The sequence below is a fragment of the Mixophyes fleayi genome, chromosome 11 (genome assembly GCF_038048845.1).
Source record: "Mixophyes fleayi isolate aMixFle1 chromosome 11, aMixFle1.hap1, whole genome shotgun sequence".
Classification (NCBI taxonomy): domain Eukaryota; kingdom Metazoa; phylum Chordata; class Amphibia; order Anura; family Limnodynastidae; genus Mixophyes; species Mixophyes fleayi.
In genome coordinates this window covers 5,803,876-5,823,125 of record NC_134412.1, presented here as the reverse complement: position 1 = coordinate 5,823,125, position 19,250 = coordinate 5,803,876, and the positions used below count along the sequence as shown (strand labels likewise).

Here is a 19,250-nt window from a genome sequence, read left to right as displayed (position 1 = left end):
CTTTTGCTAACTCAGTTTGACCAACCCTGGACTGTGCTGTCAGGCAGAGGTTTGGTCTTCAAGGAAATAATCTAAAGTCTGGTAATGCTGGTTGCTATAGTGACAGCTGTCAGAATATACTGGGAACGTTTGTGGAGAAGGTGAGAGACCGACCAATACTATCTCAGAAGTCCAGCCAAACTTCACCTCTATATCTACAGCTAAGAATTCCTGTCTGTGCATCCAAATAACTCCCCATGAAGTCTTTTAGTGAAGCTGGAGCAATATTAATATATATATATATATATATATATTTATATTTGTGATGAAAGATGACAACAACGACAAAGTAATCTTATATTGTTATCCTCGTAATCTATGTTTTACTGAACATATCCCTCAAAGTGCCACTAACCGTAACATACAAGTTACTTTAAATAAAATAACTACTAATAACAATTACAATGATATACGTAGACATATCAGGAGCTGGTCAGAACTGGAGAGATTTGAGAGGAAGTTTTGATCGTGGGGGGAAGGAGTTTGTCCTGTGCACACCACATTTCTTGTCTGTAAGTTTTGATGGACATCTCATGAAGCTTTCTGCAGTCTACAGCGATTAATAACAGCGAGTAGTATGAGACATAAAAAGGTTAATGGAATCCACTCTTTCGTGCGTCTTTGAAATCATTGGTTCCTGGTGAATTGATCATATCAATTGTCATTAATATTAGAATAATATTAGATTTGCCACACAGTTTGTATTTAGGGTTAGTGGCCCTTTAATGCACATTAAGTGAACAGTCAGCAAATAGCTACAATCTTATGGTGCGATTGCATTTGTGATGCTGTCTCTGATTGTTACAGATTGTTCCACTTAATAATTTTATTTTTAGTTTAAGTTTTCCATTTGTTCCTTGGTTACTTTCCCTTGTATGTTGCCCTGTCTCTACAACTCCCTTATCGTCTCATCTCCGCAGTCTCCTTTCACACTCTTTCCTCTTAGGGGCCGGGCTTAGCAAGTTCCTCTTTATTAGAGGAAGATCATGCAACTCTTAGTAATGTAACACTCACACAACAGACACAGGAGGGAGCTGAGCTAGTGACAGAAGGCTGGACCCCTACATGCAGGACTCCCAGGGTGGGGAGGCTATGAGCTCCCCCCCTTCTTCTTCTAGAGGTAAGACCAGCATCAGCCAGTGCAACATTGTATCTAACAATGGGTGATACAATGTGGAACAATGTAACAAGCGTCTTTGTTTCAATAACTTTATTCAGTACTAGTAAGAAGAAAACAGCAACACAATTAGTTTACTATGTACAACTTTTGACAGTATTTTTATTTGCTTCTATTTATTTTATTGTTTTGTGTCATTATTTACCCAGTTTGTTTTCTGTTAGTGCAGTTTTAGTGTGAATACAACAACACGTTTATGGCAGGAAAGTTCATTTATGGAAATGAACCAATCTGTTGGTGCCAGATTTAAACAACATGAGGGGAGGCATGCTGGGAGATGAAAGCTGGAAAGACTACTGGTACTAGCCAGGCATGATTGGACCTGTAGTTCCACAACAAATTGGGTGACATAGATTATGTACGCTTCATTCTTTGAAAGGTAGCACTTGTGAGATGTATACATATTACTGGGCTGAATAACATTTGTGTTAGGTTTAGTTATATCCAGATGCCTACAGTACAGTGGTCTCACTACATAAGGAGTATTATAGAACAGTTTGTCAGCAGTTAAATATTAATAATATAGTGTTCAGTGTTAATGGCAAACTATAGGAATAATTCAAGTAGAGTAAATTTGATAATAATTTCGCAAAAGCGGTGATGGATTTCTGATGCTGAAATAAGATAGTGTATACAAATGATTGACGTGTGATCATTAACCAATACCACAACAGCTGTATTAAATGATACCATCCCATAGTATACTATTATTAACCTCTGGCTGCCCAGATGTTGAAGAACTACAAGAGCCAGCAGGCTCTTTAGGGTGGTCTCTCTAGCTGGAGATTGATAAAATAATAAGATTTCAAGAAGGAATGGATGTATATTTATTGCAATTCTGTAATATATACAATTCAAACTCAAGCGGCTGTAGCTATGGTAGAGTCTAGTGCTACGGTGCAGTTAAAGGGGGTTTCTTCTTTTAAATGACTATTTACCAAATAGGAGATGGGGGTATAACTACTGCTAGCGGGTCAGCATATCCCAGCCGACCCACCTGTCATCTCTTAATGCTGTTATGGTCATTGACACCTATAGCTCATTATAATGTTCTATATTATTGTAGTATATATAGAAAAGCTCATATTATAGCGTGTTTTATACGATTATAATTAGAGGTTATAGGGGAACTCTGTCTGAACCTGGAGACTGGTAATAAAGTATACGTGACTAATATCTTAGTTTAAAATATTCTGCTCCAGAAAGGGGGGCGGAGATAAGAAAGCGAAGCGGAGGACCCCTTTAACATTGACTGCTGGATGAAAACGTTCCCGTCAGCTAAATATATTGTCAATTCTAAAGCGGCGTAAATTCCTATGAGTAATTGCAGTCGGCAATGATTTGATTAACAAATGTCGTACTTACGACTCAGAGTAGCCAACTACAATGTGTCAAATTGTGGTGGTGGTAGTATATAGAGGAAATATATAGATATAGTGATAGATGTTACATTACTGAATTTGATATATATATATATACTATCTAGATTTGAATTAGACAGATATATGTGATATAAAAACATACATCTGGAATGGATAGAAATAGAATAAGTGTATATTACATAGGTTATAGATATTAAATATATAGATATTAGATGTGAGATAGATATGAATTAAATAGATAAGAGGTGGGTGAATATTCGATGTATAAGATATGGATAGGTGTGAAGTAGATATTTGATATGAGATAGACATTAGATATGAAAGAGATATGAAATAAATAGATAAGAGATGGTTAGATGTGAGATGAGCAGAAGATAGATGAAGTATTAGGTGATTGGTTGGATGGACAAACTCACTGATGAACTAATGGACTCAGCTCTCACCATGCAGAAAGTGCATGTTCCAGTATTTAATTGCGTGCAGCAATGTTGCCCATGTGTCTCACTGCTTGGGAGGGGGGGGGGGAGCACTGAGTCACACAGCAGAATCTCTAATATGGATTTCCCAAAACATTGAGTCACCGGCCGGGGATTCCTCTCCACGCTTCAGTGACAGATACTCCTCCCTCCCTCACAACATAGTGACACAATGAGGGACAGGAAGAGATGAGGTCACATCACGGAACCCACAGACACAATGTATCAGTAGAGGGATATATCCGATTTATTACACCTGTCAATCATTAGGGGTCATGTGATATTAACTCGGCACAAAACCGCTCATATAATAAGCTGACTTATGTGTCTGTATAACACAGTGTTCTATAGTATTTGTGTGCGAGTTGTACAAGTAAACAGAAAGATATTTGTTGGTGGCTCCCCCAAGTTCATTTAATAATCCCCAGATGAAAATGGTCTATACATAAAATCTAATAATAATAATAATAATAATAATAATATTAAATGTAATGTTTGCTCCGTGACTGTTAGAATTTAGGTGTTAGAAGACCAAGGGGATTAGAGTTAATTTTAGAGGTTACCAATGAGGTATGAAAGACTGTAGGGAGTGGGCTGTTACCTCAGATGGGGGTTTACAGGGCTGCTGGTGGTCTCATGGGGCTGAATTAGGTGGGTCCAAGGGTCCCTTAACATATTATTATGCTGCCCCAATGTAACACCAGTTTTACCCCAAAATAATACCAGACTAACTTCTTGGTACTGCTGTAGAAAATGATCCCACGGAACCCGCTTCCAAGCAATGTAGGGAGGGGGGGTGAGGTTGACCCCCGACTAATAAGATAACATTGTCTCGTGACCTCACAGCAATGACCCCACTTCTACCTGTGCAGATATTTCCAGTCTACATTACCAGCAAGACAAACTGGTCTCACTGTGACCTGTTCCCATTGCTGGCCCTGGGGGCCCCTCACACCCACCACTGAACGTGAGGGGGTCCTTCTGCCCCAGGGGGTAATCTGGCCCCAGTGGGTAATTGGCCCCGTTGTGACACGTCCTCCCCAGTGCAAAATATATTATACTGATACATGTTATAGAACTTTTACTAAACTAAAAGCTGCTTCATCTGTAAACTTTCCACTATACTGTTTGAATCATGTTAAAACAAAAACTAAAACCCCAATTTTTCTGACAGGTAGAGTCTGCGTTCACACCTCCACATGATCATTACTTTGTGGTTACCCCTTGTCTGAGTCATTCACCTATACAGCGTCAGTGTGTAATTGTAGTAATCACAGGGAAGGTCAGACAGTCAGATAGAGCCGCGGACTTTACATTGTGTGACACAGAAATCCTGCAGAACTGCCGTGTAAATCACACGGGGAATGATGTCATTTATTGTAAACGGTGGTTAATTGTCTGACTTGCTGAGGACAAAATGAGCGTTTCTTCAATTGATAATAAAGCGCTATAGAGAGTAAAACCCTTCTGACCAAGATCTCTATCGTGCCTGGGGGAGATTGATCGAACCTTCTAAAAATGAAAAGTGGAAGCGTTGCCCATAGCAACCAACTAGATACCAAGTATCACTTCTCTAGGACATTCTATGTGTGTTCCATACATTAGAGTATGTTTTATTCTTAGAACACACAGGAATGTAACTGAACTCCACACAGTAGTTTCTGATTTATTTGTGTTACTGTATATATAACAGACAATAACGTTGCTATTATGATTAATTTTATTTATTTTTTCTGCATAATCATATTTTAAAGCTACAACAACACACAAAACACTTCTAATTGATGCTCTGACCCTGATACGGTGTCATTATTAAATGCAGATATTAAGAACTAAATATATAATTTTATTAAAAAAATCATTATATGTAAAACAATGGAAAAAAAAGTAAAGTGCCCTACTTGAATTACTAAGTAATTAATGCACAATTCTAGAATTCCATTTAAAAATAAATAAATAAATATATTTTAATATTGGAATATTTATATTTTGTGCTAGACTGGATATTATCAACGACTTGAAGTGACATGTTGTAGTGCTGTGATTTTGATGGTCTGAGAAATATTTTATGACCTCATAGCTGTGCATTAATTACTTACAGCAATACAAGATAAACACCTTTATTCATCCGCTTCGTTAGTGCCATTCTTATCTTTTATATATTGTGTTTTATTTGTAATAGCATTCTATAGATCTTACAGCAAGCCAATTCATAATATCATTTATATCTGACAAGATAGTGACATTGTATCAGTGTGAAAACAATAATTAGTGTCCTGTGTATTGGTAGTTTTCCTATATAAGGAGTTTGCTTCTTCTTATAACAGCGTTTGAATGATAGAGCACTGACAGAGGATATTATTTTTATCTTTGTCCTTTTTGGTGCAGCATATTAAATTTGACTCTAACCTATCTACTTGTGAGCTGGAGATTGCAAATGAATATATGAATTCAGTGTAAAAAGATAGTATAGCTCAATGCTGCAGAGAACTGAGCATTTTAAACTTATTTTCAATAATAAGTGGGGGTGGGGGGGGCACAGTTGCTTACTTCTCTGACCTCTCCTTTGGGAGATGTGGATACGAGGTAGGAAAAGAAGAAGTGGATGGGGCTTAATGATGCGATTTGTGAACAAACTGGAGGGGTTGTAGCACCTTCAAGCCACGCCCATCACAGTAGAACAAAGGGGCGTGAGGACACAATTGCCTCTGGCCACTCTGTGCGTACTGAGGTGGGAGGGGCTTGATGACAAGATTCCCATCAAGTCCCGCCCACCTTGTGTCATGTGATTGCTCTCTGGGAGAATTGCCTTCTCTCTCGGGGGTCTCTTAAATTGGGAGTCTGTCAGACATTTCGGGAGAGTAGACAACTACGGCCAAGTAGGAATATCAATATCAATATAGCATTATCAATTAGAGGACAGGAATTTCTAGCAATTAAAATGTCTAGGACATCCCCATTAATGTCTCAAAACCCTCAACAGTATTGTAGATTGTTCTGTATATCGGGTCCTATGTGTTTCATAAAATGTCATTAAATATTTGCTAAAAATAAAATATAATTTCAGTTGCTTCATTAATTCTATAAGCAGCTGGGAACCTTCTGTATAAAGTTATCAGCATGTGGGGGGCTTCCAAGGATTGGGCATAGAACGCAGCGCTAGGTGTAATCTGAGTGACCATTATAAATCTGTCGCTACGTTTTTCTTATTCGTAGACATTTCCAGCTGATCCCTCGCTCCGCGGCTGTACTGAGCCCTCGCTCCGCAGCTGTACTGATCCCTGGCTCCGCAGCTGTACTGATCCCTGGCTCCGCAGCTGTACTGAGCGCTCGCTCCGCGGCTGTACTGATCCCTCGCTCCGCAGCTGTACTTAGCGCTCGCTCCGCAGCTGTACTGATCCCTCGCTCTGCAGCTGTACTGATCCATCGCTCTGCAGCTGTACTGATCCCTCGCTCCGCAGCTGTACTGAGCGCTCGCTCCGCAGCTGTACTGATCCCTCGCTCTGCAGCTGTACTGATCCCTCGCTCTGCAGCTGTACTGATCTCTCGCTCGGCAGCTGTACTGAGCGCTCGCTCTGCAGCTGTACTGATCCCTCGCTCTGCAGCTGTACTGAGCGCTCGCTCCGCAGCTGTACTGAGCGCTCGCTCCGCAGCTGTACTGAGCGCTCGCTCCGCAGCTGTACTGATCCCTCGCTCTGCAGCTGTACTGATCCCTCGCTCTGCAGCTGTACTGATCCCTCGCTCTGCAGCTGTACTGATCCCTCGCTCTGCAGCTGTACTGAGCGCTCGCTCTGCAGCTGTACTGAGTGCTCGCTCTGCAGCTGTACTGAGTGCTCGCTCCGCGGCCCCCAGTTAGGTTATATGCTGTATTCATGGTGTGTTGTCTCTTTGTCTCTGTCTCAGATTGCCGACCATACTGTTCCCCTCCGCAGACGGTGAAGAAACTGCTGGAGAGGAAGCGACAACACAACTCCAGCCAGGTGAGTGCGGGGTCCCAGGATTATCCCACTGTCTGCAGGCCCGGCGCTCCCATTAGGCAAGGTTAGGCACTTGCCTAGGGCGCCGGGCTCTGGAGGGCGCCTGGAGGGCGCCACAGAAAACTAAAAGACTTTAAAACTGTGCGGTGACCACTGACCATACCTGTCACGGCCGCCGCACAGCATTCAGATGCACGGGGAGGGGGGAAGAAGCTATTTTGTCACCACCGCCGCCTCTCTGCTCCGTCTCCTCCCCTCCACTTACTAGTGTCAGTGAGTGGAGGGGAGGAGACGGAGCAGAGAGGCGGCGGTGGTGAGACAAGGTAAGGAGAGGAGGGAGGAGGGAGGAGGGCGGCGATTTTTTAAAAATGCCTAGGGCGCCGTGGACCCTAGCACCGGCCCTGACTGTCTGACTAAGTACCGTCAGTCTCTTACGCGGCTCACAATGGCCAAGGAGCGGTGTAAATACTGTTTGGCAGCGCCGTGCGGCTCGGTTTAGAGAAGTGCAATGTATTTAGTAATGTAGTTAATAAAAGTTGCAGCAGGACATGTATAAGAAGATAAATGAAAGTTATCTGAAGGTGGAAAAATCTACTTTTTACCATGTATTATATTGTATACACTTATATTGCCCTATAAGTTTACACACAAGCTGTTCTATAATATCATACAAAAGATGACTTTCTGCAAACGCTGCATCTGACAGACATAACGAGACAGTCCGAGAGACACACCGAGACAGTCCGAGAGACACACCGAGACAGTCCGAGAGACTCACTGACACAGTCCGACAGATATACTGAGACAGTCCGACAGATATTCTGAGACAGTCTGAAAGACACACTGAGACAGTCCGAGAGACACACTGAGACAGTCCGACAGATATACTGAGACAGTCCGACAGATATACTGAGACAGTCTGAAAGACACACTGAGACAGTCCGAGAGACACACTAAGACAGTCTGACAGATATCCTGAGACAGTCTGAGAGACATAGTGAGACAGTCCGAGAGACTCACTGAGACAGTCCGACAGATATACTGAGATAGTCTGAGAGATATAGTGAGACAGTATGAGAGACACACTGAGACAGTCCGAGAGACTCACTGAGACAGTCTGACAGATATCCTGAGACAGTCTGAGAGACATAGTGAGACAGTATGAGAGACACACTGAGACAGTCCGAGAGACTCACTGAGACAGTCTGACAGATATCCTGAGACAGTCTGAGAGACATAGTGAGACAGTCCGAGGGACACACTGAGACAGTCCGAGAGACACACTGAGACAGTCTGAAAGACACACTGAGACAGTCCGAGGGACACACTGAGACAGTCCGAGGGACACACTGAGACAGTCTGAAAGGCACACTGAGACAGTCCGAGGGACACACTGAGACAGTCCGAGGGACACACTGAGACAGTCCGAGGGACACACTGAGACAGTCTGAAAGACACACTGAGACAGTCCGAGGGACACACTGAGACAGTCCGAGAGACACACTGAGACAGTCCGAGGGACACACTGAGACAGTCCGAGGGACACACTGAGACAGTCCGAGGGACACACTGAGACAGCAGGTGCACATATCCCAGTACTGTGGTGGCCCCGGGCTCCAGGATATATCTGTATAATATAATACACCACTGGTTGCTGCCTTATATCTATATCTTCTTCCAATATATAAACATCTCCTTTGTAAAGCCTGGGGGGCTGCAGGTGTGTGTGGGGGGGTTACAGAGTCTGTCCTGGACGCTGAGCTATGATTCAGCCCCTTCAATGTTACCCGGCCCCTCTGTAGTTAGTGAGAAAAAATAACGCTAATAATTCAGTAAACGCCCATGTAATATACCTTGTCTGCCGCAAACCAATGCTCACATAGTATGATATAATGTCTATTATTACTGTCTTCTAGATTACTGCATCTCTGGTGGAATATAAACAAGATTCAGGTATGTCTGAGCGTCAGTTCTCTGTCTCCCTCTGAACGCTCTCTCTCTCTCTCTCTCTCTCTTTCCTCATGTCTCTTTCTCTCTCTTGGTTTCAATCTCCCTCTCTCCCTCTCTCCCTCTCTCCCTCTCTCCCTCTCTCCCTCTCTCTCTCTCTCTCTCTCTCTCTCTCATCAACATAGTTCAAACACATCCTCCAGCCCTGTACAATCGGTGTATTCCAGCTTAAGTTTGTTACCTCTAATGTTATAGACAACTTGGTTATATAGGAAACCACAGACATAGAGGTGTACAATTATGGTTTACCGATATTCTATCAGTCTAATAGTCTCTTGTATACAGTAATCCTCATTACGTTCCTTCACCTCCCATGTAGGTGCTGTCACTACTGCTCCATTTGTCCACCACAGTCCCAACCAACGAGAAGATGATTCCCTGGTGTTCCAAAGACCAAACCCACACTATGCCTACCCTACGCTGACGGACCTATATGCTTCCAGGCCTGGTCCCGTCTACAGCCATGAGGGAAGATACGAGACCGGGAGCAGTGAATCTCAAACCCTGGAAACGGACATGGGGGTGAGATGGTCAAACATGAAACAGGAATGGTTTATGTACAGCCGATGAAGGTCGAGTGACTACTCTGGAGAGCCCAGTGTGGAGCCTTAGCCTTATTTTAGAGAGGAAATCACAAAGGTCATGAAGGGCACATCAAGGTTAAGGCCCAACCTGAGGTTTGTTGGTGAAGGTCACCACAGATGGACTCTATTGACCCATGTGTGTGGTCATCTTCTGGCTGCACTAGAAGGCCCCAATGATTTTGGTAGACATCCTTCTCCTCTACCCGAGTGCCGAATGGTCTCCAACTTGGCCTCTTAAGTGTGTGGTCAAAATAGCACCAGGAAACATGATCGGTCCATGTGGGGTCACCTTAAGACAAGTGTTTAGACAACAGACAAGTGTTTAGACTATGCTCTAGTAGCAAATTGAAGCATCGCCACATACATGTTATATGTCCTCAACATAAAATGTCACTTTCTGCACTAAAGGATCTATTAACGTGACCTGTTGCTTATTTAAGAATATTTTAACACTATATACAAATAATAGATACAATCATATATTTTTCTTTATAAGGCTGTGTCTGCCTCACCATCATCCTACTTGCCCACTTTTACCCATGACTCATCCTGGATGGGGCACAGCTCAGCACCATGTTTGGCCCCTGCTACGGACTCCTTTCTGAGGATGCCGGGCTCTGTGATCGCAGATATGATGCCGATGGACTTGGCGGAAGCCAGAGGTCAGATCCAGAACCTGAGCCCAGAACAGCTGCTGCACCGCGACGAAGATGGAGACACGTGAGTGGTTAGGAGACTATGGAAAAATTTTATGGTCCAGAACTAGTTTGTGTCTGTGTTGTGTTCTATTTATATATATATATAATCATTCCCAGTACTCTAGGCTGCGGTGTAATTACTATACAGACAAACTAGGCAGGTGCCTAAGGCAGTGCTATTATCGGGGCATCGTAGAAATGGTTTAACATAACTTATTTTCTTTTCTGTTCCTTACTATTTACCAGTCACCTGTTTATTCCAGTACATATCATGGAAGAGGGGGTGTTGGATGGGGGTGTTTCATGTGATTTGTAGAATCACGAAATTAGACAGAACAATAAAGATTTTCTGACATGTTTTATGATATTTCTTCATAAAGTTAACTCTTTAAGTATGAATTGATCACATCAATTTCCAAGTATCGGTGAACTCACTTCTCACCTACAGGATCCTCCACCTTTATGCTGCGAGGGGACTGCGGTGCCAGACGTACGCCGTGGCGGAGCGCTACCTGCAATACGGTCAGCTGGACGCCAAGGAACACAATGGGAAGGTACGGCCCTCGCCATGTATATTAATGACTTAATGATGTCAAACCTGCGACTAGGGGCCTGATTCATTAGTGATCTTATCTGCCATTTTTTGCTTATCTTAAGCAAATCCACTTTGTGCATGCTCAGAAAAGGGAGATAAGAAGCAAAACCCACTACGTAAGTAAAGAACTTCTTAAGTTAAGATGAAAATCCATCTTAACTTCACTCTTATCTCCCCGTTTCTTCTTAAAATAAGCATCTTAACTTTTGCATAAAATAAGATCACTAATGAATCAGGCCCTAGATCTGCAGATACGATTGTATGCAGGAGGGCGTGTGTAAGACAGTAAAATAAAGTCACCAGACGGAGGGAAAATAAAAGCAGGGATCATTTATGTAATTTGTTGCAAATACATTTATCATGAAATGTATTCATAGTCATTTGAAAAAATTCTTTCTCTGTCATAGAGAGCAATATCACCACTGCCCCCCTTAGATCATCCTGCAGTGTGATTCCATATCACGCTCTGTAATGTTACATAATGCTCAGTTCAAAGTGGCAGGAGGGCGCTGTCTGCGACAGGTCACTTTGAACAAACTTTATTCACCTGCTCATATCTCAACTCCTGCATCTGCATCCGAGTACTCTCCTCGTCTTTCTGCCCCCCTCCGTAGTCTCCTCTCCTCGTGGCCGTAGCAGCCAATCAGCCTGAGATTGTCTATGACCTCATCACACTGGGAGCAGACGCCAACGCTTCGGACTGCAAAGGGCAGACGGCCCTGCATGTCGCTGGGACCTACGGGTTGTCTGATGTGCTCAGGGTAAGTTTAAAGGCCAACCAGATATAGGATTCAGGCTCCGGTAAGCTTCCAATCACAATGCAGTCCCCAAAATTAAGGCCTCCTAATTAGAAAACAGTCCTTGCATCCAAGTGTTTATTTTAAGCATGTAACATCTTTATCACCATTTATTTATATAGCGCCACAAATTCCGCAGCGCTGTACAGAGAACTCACTCACATCAGTTCCTGCCCCATTGGAGCTTACAGTCTAAATTCCCTAACACACACACACACACACACACACACAGAGTCAGACAGACCAGGGTCAATTTGTTAGCAGCCAATTAACTTACCAGTATGTTTTTGGAGTGTGGGAGGAAACCGGAGCACCCGGAGGAAACCCACGCAGACACGGGGAGAACACACAAACTCCTCACAGATACGGTCATGGTCGGAAATTGAACTCATGACCCCAGTGCTGTAAGGCAGAAGTGCTAACCACTACGCCACCATACTGCCCGTAACATGTGTTGCTAAAGTGTACTAAACACACCATGGTACTAATAGTCAGAAAAACAAGTTAGTGGGCCTGCACACAGACACTATGACAAGCATGCACTTTGCCATCATCATTCAGAAACGTTAAGGCTCAGTAAAATACAGGGTGAGTCAAAAGTCGCAGTACACCCTTTTATTTCAAAAGCTCTACAGGAATTGGGCCGATAGGCCAATTTCAAGATGGCGCCCATGTTTGGTACATACCGTAAAAGATAGACCACGTCACCCATACCTTACTGGAGTATTCAGGTTTCCCAATTCCTATATACATTTTTGAAATAAAAGGGTGTACTGCGACTTTTGACTCACCCTGTACAATGGAGATCTATGTGCACGCTCATTAAGTTTATAGTGCACGATGCTGCTGGGAATCTTTATGAATTGGCTGCTAAATATCTGTTGAGACTAGCATTGCTTCTCAATGTCTGTGTATACTAACCCAAAGACCTCCATTTCTATGCCAATCCCACTCTTTGGATACCTGATTATATTACTAGTAACTTTTTGTGTCAACTTATGGGTGAGCTGAATTTGTGACTACCCATAATCCATCTATCTGGTCATCCTCTGAAAGCATATATATTTTTATTTAAAATAAGAAACTAAGGAGCCATTTGTTAATTAAACTCAGTGAGACAGGGTAGGTATGACGGTCTATCAGAAAGTCTCCTAGCTTAGAGAAATCTCTAGTCTTCTATACCCGGCATATGACAGACACAACACCTTCTTGCTTGAATAAATAGGGCTTTTGTTGTTCACATCACCAATAGCACAGCACTGGCTAGACACAGACCTCCTGCCTAGTCACCGGCCAACTAACTGGCATTGGTCGCGCTGCACAAATGAACAATACAGGTTTAAATCTAATAAATCCCTCCCTTTAGTCTAATAACCTCATTATACCCTGTCCTCCATCTGTATATGTTCAACCTAGGAGTCTCACTCTGCAAGCATTTAACTCTGTACCTGCAGACTCCTCGGGACCTCACCTGTCCCTATGCAGGAGAGGTGTGGGAAAAAACCCTCTTTGTCACAAAATATTATCAAGAAGCTCTCATATGTTACCAGTGCAGGATGCCATTGCATACTTCCCTAAAGAAAACATTGGGACAAAATAAGCCTCGTCTCCAAACTGCCCCCGATCAGACCAAACACTCCAATTCTCCACCCAATCATGTCCAGTTTTTGACTAAGAGCCACCAGCTTCAGTGCAAGCCCCTTTCAAGGTCCACGAATCATGACTGTCCTGACGAAATTGTCTCTTGGGGGGGGAGTATGCCATTGTAATAAGCTGTACAAAGACCTGTAACACACTGTCCTCTTCTTCAGATATGGCAATAGTAGGGACTGATATATCCCCCTAACACTTCATGTTGTGATTACAGGTGTTCCTGGCACTTCAGCACCAGAGGAACATTGATGTGGAAGCCAGGAACTATGAAGGTGAGAGAATCGCATTCACTGCTGAGTTTGGTTTAGTAATAGGGCATAAAACTGCTTAGTGTAACCGGCGAGCGAGCACACATCGCCCTCTACAGCCTGTGCTGACATGGATCTCATCGCCTTATTTGTATGCCGCTAGTGGTCTGTAATCCATTTATACAGAATAGAAGTCTTGTTAGCATTCTTTTTTGTTGTTCTCTAAAAATAGTATTATAACAACGGTGGTGTGATAAATAGCGCAAAATACATTTATATTGATACATTTTAGTACACTTTTATTTGTAGTAAATCTACCTGGTGGGTTACATTATAAATAGGGATAGTATAAAGAGGGATCTCTGTGTATATATACACTTAGTGACCACACATGTACACCCGCTCATCGTTTGAAATATCTACTCGGCCAATCATGTGGCAGCAACTCACTGCATAGAAGCATGCATACATGGTCAAGAGGTTCAGTTGTTGTTCAGACCAAACACCAGAATGGAGAAGAAATGTGATCTAAGTGACTTTGACTGTGGAATGATTGTTGGTTTCGAAGGAACAGAAACCCCCAAAGGGTGGGTGGGAAATTGGGTACACGATGGATTTACAGAATGAGCTGTATAAGAGAAGTTATCCTCCTATATCAGCTTGTGTCACTAGCCAAGGTTACAGAGATACTCACCATAGACTGGAGTAACCTTGTTTGTTTGCTGTCTTCCAGGTCTGTCCCCTCTACACTGTGCCGTCATCTCGCAGAATAGCGCTTACAAGAACAAGGAAAACCAGAGCTCAACAAATGCCCAGCAGCGTGAGAGAGACAGCCTAACATGTGTCCATCTTCTTCTCCAAATGGGGGCCAGCTGTGTCAGTCAGGTACCGGATGTAAACCCCCTTCCCCAATGAATATACTGATTTACTATCATATTGATGATTCAACTGGTCCCTGCAATATTAAGGGCATTTCCTGAGTTATTTAGAGGGTTATTTATTACCGAGAGGTAATCCACATGAATGAGCCTACAGTGAGATTCTCTGAGCCTTAAATGGTTAATAAAAGAGCTGTTATAGAGATGGAACCGTTAACCGTTATTGGTTTTCCCAAACAGGAGATCAAGAGCAATAAGACCGTTCTCCATCTGGCAGTGCAGGCCGGGAACATCCCTCTGGTCAAATACTTCCTAGAAATATCTCACGCTGACCACCCCGGACTCATCAACATGAAGGTGAAAGATGTAGATGTTTTATTTACTCAGGGCTGTCGGTAGAACGGTTTTCTGGTTTAGGAATGTAATGATTTCTGTCGTATGGTGACGTCTCTCTGCCTCCCCTAGTCTCTGTCACTGTGTATCCATTACACCTGACGGTATCCTCATTGTCTCCGTCCCACCTGACGGTATCCTCATTGTCTCCATCACACCTGACGGTATCCTCATTGTCTCCGTCCCACCTGATGGTATCTTCATTGTCTCCGTCCCACCTGACGGTATCTTCATTGTCTCCGTCCCACCTGACGGTATCCTCATTGTCTCCGTCCCACCTGACGGTATCCTCATTGTCTCCGTCCCACCTGATGGTATCTTCATTGTCTCCGTCCCACCTGATGGTATCTTCATTGTCTCCGTCCCACCTGACGGTATCCTCATTGTCTCCGTCCCACCTGATGGTATCTTCATTGTCTCCGTCCCACCTGATGGTATCTTCATTGTCTCCGTCCCACCTGACGGTATCCTCATTGTCTCCGTCCCACCTGACGGTATCCTCATTGTCTCCGTCCACCTGACGGGATCCTCATTGTCTCTGTCCCACCTGACAATATCCTTATTGTCTCCGTCCCACCTGACGGTATCCTCATTGTCTCCATCCCACCTGACGGTATCCTCATTGTCTCCGTCCCACCTGACGGTATCCTCATTGTCTCCGTCCCACCTGATGGTATCTTCATTGTCTCCGTCCCACCTGATGGTATCTTCATTGTCTCCGTCCCACCTGACGGTATCCTCATTGTCTCCGTCCCACCTGATGGTATCTTCATTGTCTCCGTCCCACCTGATGGTATCTTCATTGTCTCCGTCCCACCTGACGGTATCTTCATTGTCTCCGTCCCACCTGACGGTATCCTCATTGTCTCCGTCCCACCTGACGGTATCCTCATTGTCTCCGTCCCACCTGACGGTATCTTCATTGTCTCCGTCCCACCTGACGGTATCCTCATTGTCTCCGTCCCACCTGATGGTGTCTTCATTGTCTCCGTCCCACCTGACGGTATCTTCATTGTCTCCGTCCCACCTGACGGTATCCTCATTGTCTCCGTCCCACCTGACGGTATCCTCATTGTCTCCGTCCCACCTGATGGTATCTTCATTGTCTCCGTCCCACCTGACGGTATCCTCATTGTCTCCGTCCCACCTGACGGTATCCTCATTGTCTCCGTCCACCTGACGGGATCCTCATTGTCTCCGTCCCACCTGACGGTATCCTCATTGTCTCCGTCCCACCTGACGGTATCCTCATTGTCTCCGTCCAACCTGATGGTATCCTCATTGTCTCCGTCCCACCTGACGGTATCCTCATTGTCTCCTTCCCACCTGACGGGATCCTCATTGTCTCCGTCCTACCTGACGGTATCCTCATTGTCTATGTCCCACCTGATAGTTATCTCATTGTCTCCGTCCACCTGACGGTATCCTCATTGTCTCCGTCCCACCTGACGGTATCCTCATTGTCTCCGTCCACCTGACGGTATCCTCATTGTCTCCGTCCCACCTGATAGTTATCTCATTGTCTCCGTCCACCTGACGGTATCCTCATTATCTCCGTCCCACCTGACGGTATCCTCATTGTCTCCGTCCACCTGACGGTATCCTCATTGTCTCCGTCCCACCTGACGGTATCCTCATTGTCTCCGTCCCACCTGACGGTATCTTCATTGTCTCCGTCCCACCTGACGGTATCCTCATTGTCTCCGTCCCACCTGATGGTGTCTTCATTGTCTCCGTCCCACCTGACGGTATCTTCATTGTCTCCGTCCCACCTGACGGTATCCTCATTGTCTCCGTCCCACCTGACGGTATCCTCATTGTCTCCGTCCCACCTGATGGTATCTTCATTGTCTCCGTCCCACCTGACGGTATCCTCATTGTCTCCGTCCCACCTGACGGTATCCTCATTGTCTCCGTCCACCTGACGGGATCCTCATTGTCTCCGTCCCACCTGACGGTATCCTCATTGTCTCCGTCCCACCTGACGGTATCCTCATTGTCTCCGTCCAACCTGATGGTATCCTCATTGTCTCCGTCCCACCTGACGGTATCCTCATTGTCTCCTTCCCACCTGACGGGATCCTCATTGTCTCCGTCCTACCTGACGGTATCCTCATTGTCTATGTCCCACCTGATAGTTATCTCATTGTCTCCGTCCACCTGACGGTATCCTCATTGTCTCCGTCCCACCTGACGGTATCCTCATTGTCTCCGTCCACCTGACGGTATCCTCATTGTCTCCGTCCCACCTGATAGTTATCTCATTGTCTCCGTCCACCTGACGGTATCCTCATTATCTCCGTCCCACCTGACGGTATCCTCATTGTCTCCGTCCACCTGACGGTATCCTCATTGTCTCTGTCCTACCTGACTGTATCCTCATTGTCTCCGTCCCACCGGACGCTATCCTCATTGTCTCCGTCCCACCTGATAGTTATCTCATTGTCTCTGTCCCACCTGACTGTATCCTCATTGTCTCCGTCCCACCTGACGGTATCCTCATTGTCTCCGTCTCACCTGACGGTATCCTCATTGTCTCCGTCCCACCTGACGGTATCCTCATTGTCTCCGTCCCGCCTGACGGTATATTTATTTTCTCTGTCCCACCTGACAATATCCTTATTGTCTCTGTCCCACCTGACGGTATCCTCATTGTCTCCGTCCCACCTGACGGTATCCTCATTGTCTCCATCCCACCTGACGGTATCCTCATTGTCTCCGTCCCACCTGACTGTATCCTCATTGTCTCCGTCCCACCTGACTGTATCCTCATTGTCTCCGTCCCACCTGATGGTATCCTCATTGTCTCCATCCCACCTGGTAATATCCCCATGGTCTCCATCTTACCTGACAGTAATGTCCTTCTCTCTCCGGCAGGCTCATGGTAATACAGCTTTGCACATGGCAGCTGCTTTACCTCCTAATTACTCTACAGAGTACCTGATCCAGCTCCTGCTCTTTTATGGGAGTGATCCAAGCACCCGCAATCTAGAGAATGAGCAGCCGGCCCACCTGGTGCCTCCTGGGGAGCTCTCCGAGCAGGTAGGTACCTGTAACTTTCTGCCCATCCATGGAAGGTTTCCTACACATTCAGATACCTGCAGCCGTACTGAAATAGTGAGAATTAAAGCAAATGGAAGCGTATTGATTAGTGTAGCCTCTGTTTCCAATGCCTACCTATAAATTAAACATTTGGGGACATTTATAAAATTGTGTAGTTGAAAAGTCTGACCTGGCAAAGGACAAGAACCGTTTTTCCCGGTTTTGGGGATTTACTCTCAGTTTTAAAGGTATGGCCCTATATCGGGCACCATAATTGCTAGTGGATATTTTTGGCAATGTACTTTTACAAATAGTCTTAGTAAGGTTCCACATAGAGGAAGTTCCTGGTTGGTTCTTCTCAGATATAAGTACATAATACTCATGTAGTCACTTGACCAATGATAACGCACTTCAACAACTCTTAGGTATAGATACACTTAAGTAGGTGTCTGAAAAACTCAGCTGTGAGAATGGCTAGATAAATCTCGTAAGGGGTGGAGCTTTATCAAAAAGTGGTCATGTCTGGTTGGAAAGTGGGCGTGTCTAAGCATATTGGGGTGGAGATTGAGCACATGGGGGCAGGGCTTATTTTAAAAGCTTACACTGCTGTGTATGATTTTTTGCTGTTGGTACGTTAATCTAATCCTCAGATTGCTCTGCGCTTTCCTCCTCAGATTAAACTGTTGTTGAAAAGGAGACGTGTGATGTCCTCAACCCGCAGCCAATCAGCAACTTCCTTGTAGGAAGTGAACAGACCAGGACTTTTTATTTGTTAAGCCCCAGAGTCAAAATCCTTCCGCTGTTGGAAGAACAACATATCTCCAGCGGAGACTTTACACAGTACTTTTTAAAAGTCACTTTTTAGGAAGCTACATGCAAGCGACACGTAGGAGGTCTCAAAATATTGTTTTATTCCTCCTTCATTATAATAACCATACACACTATATACATTCTGGTTTCTGTGAAACTGTTAACCCCTCCACTGCTTAAGAAAAATAAGCAATAATGTTGGGGTGGAAATTGTGCCACAAAACTAATATTTCATAGTTAAATCCGCAAACACTCGTTTCTTTGATGCGGACTCATCACATGATCTTACGAAATAGCCAATCAGAACTTATTATAGATCCAATTGCTTGAATGAGGCATTCATTAGAAACCTGTAGTAGCTATTTGATATTTAGCTAGTTAGATGGTTTTTTGCAAGTCTCAAAACTGAAAAATTCCCAATTGTACCCAGACCATCCTATTGCCAGTTCTGGGGTTTCAGGAAACTTAAATAATTACCAATTCCCCCATCTGAG

The 19,250-nt window shown here is 44.3% G+C and overlaps 1 protein-coding gene across 1 annotated transcript; it reads left to right on the top strand.

Annotated features, from left to right (window-relative positions):
• The first annotated feature begins 1,067 nt into the window (after positions 1 to 1,067).
• Positions 1,068 to 18,760, top strand: NFKBID (NFKB inhibitor delta). The gene is made up of 12 exons (XM_075191720.1): positions 1,068 to 1,159; positions 6,978 to 7,054; positions 8,968 to 9,004; positions 9,378 to 9,580; positions 10,139 to 10,362; positions 10,789 to 10,894; positions 11,550 to 11,696; positions 13,600 to 13,657; positions 14,367 to 14,518; positions 14,752 to 14,868; positions 17,782 to 17,946; positions 18,621 to 18,760. The coding sequence occupies exons 1-12, from the start codon at positions 1,105 to 1,107 to the stop codon at positions 18,687 to 18,689; spliced, it is 1,410 nt and encodes a 469-aa protein (XP_075047821.1). The 5' UTR covers positions 1,068 to 1,104; the 3' UTR covers positions 18,690 to 18,760.
• The last annotated feature ends 490 nt before the right edge of the window (positions 18,761 to 19,250 follow it).

Coding starts and splice junctions, on each gene's coding strand:
- NFKBID (XM_075191720.1), top strand. CDS start 1,105: ATGCAGGACTCCCAGGGTGGGGAGGCTATGAGCTCCCCCCCTTCTTCT. Junction 7,055..8,967: donor GACAACACAACTCCAGCCAG/GTGAGTGCGGGG, acceptor ACTGTCTTCTAG/ATTACTGCATCTCTGGTGGA. Junction 13,658..14,366: donor GGAAGCCAGGAACTATGAAG/GTGAGAGAATCG, acceptor GCTGTCTTCCAG/GTCTGTCCCCTCTACACTGT.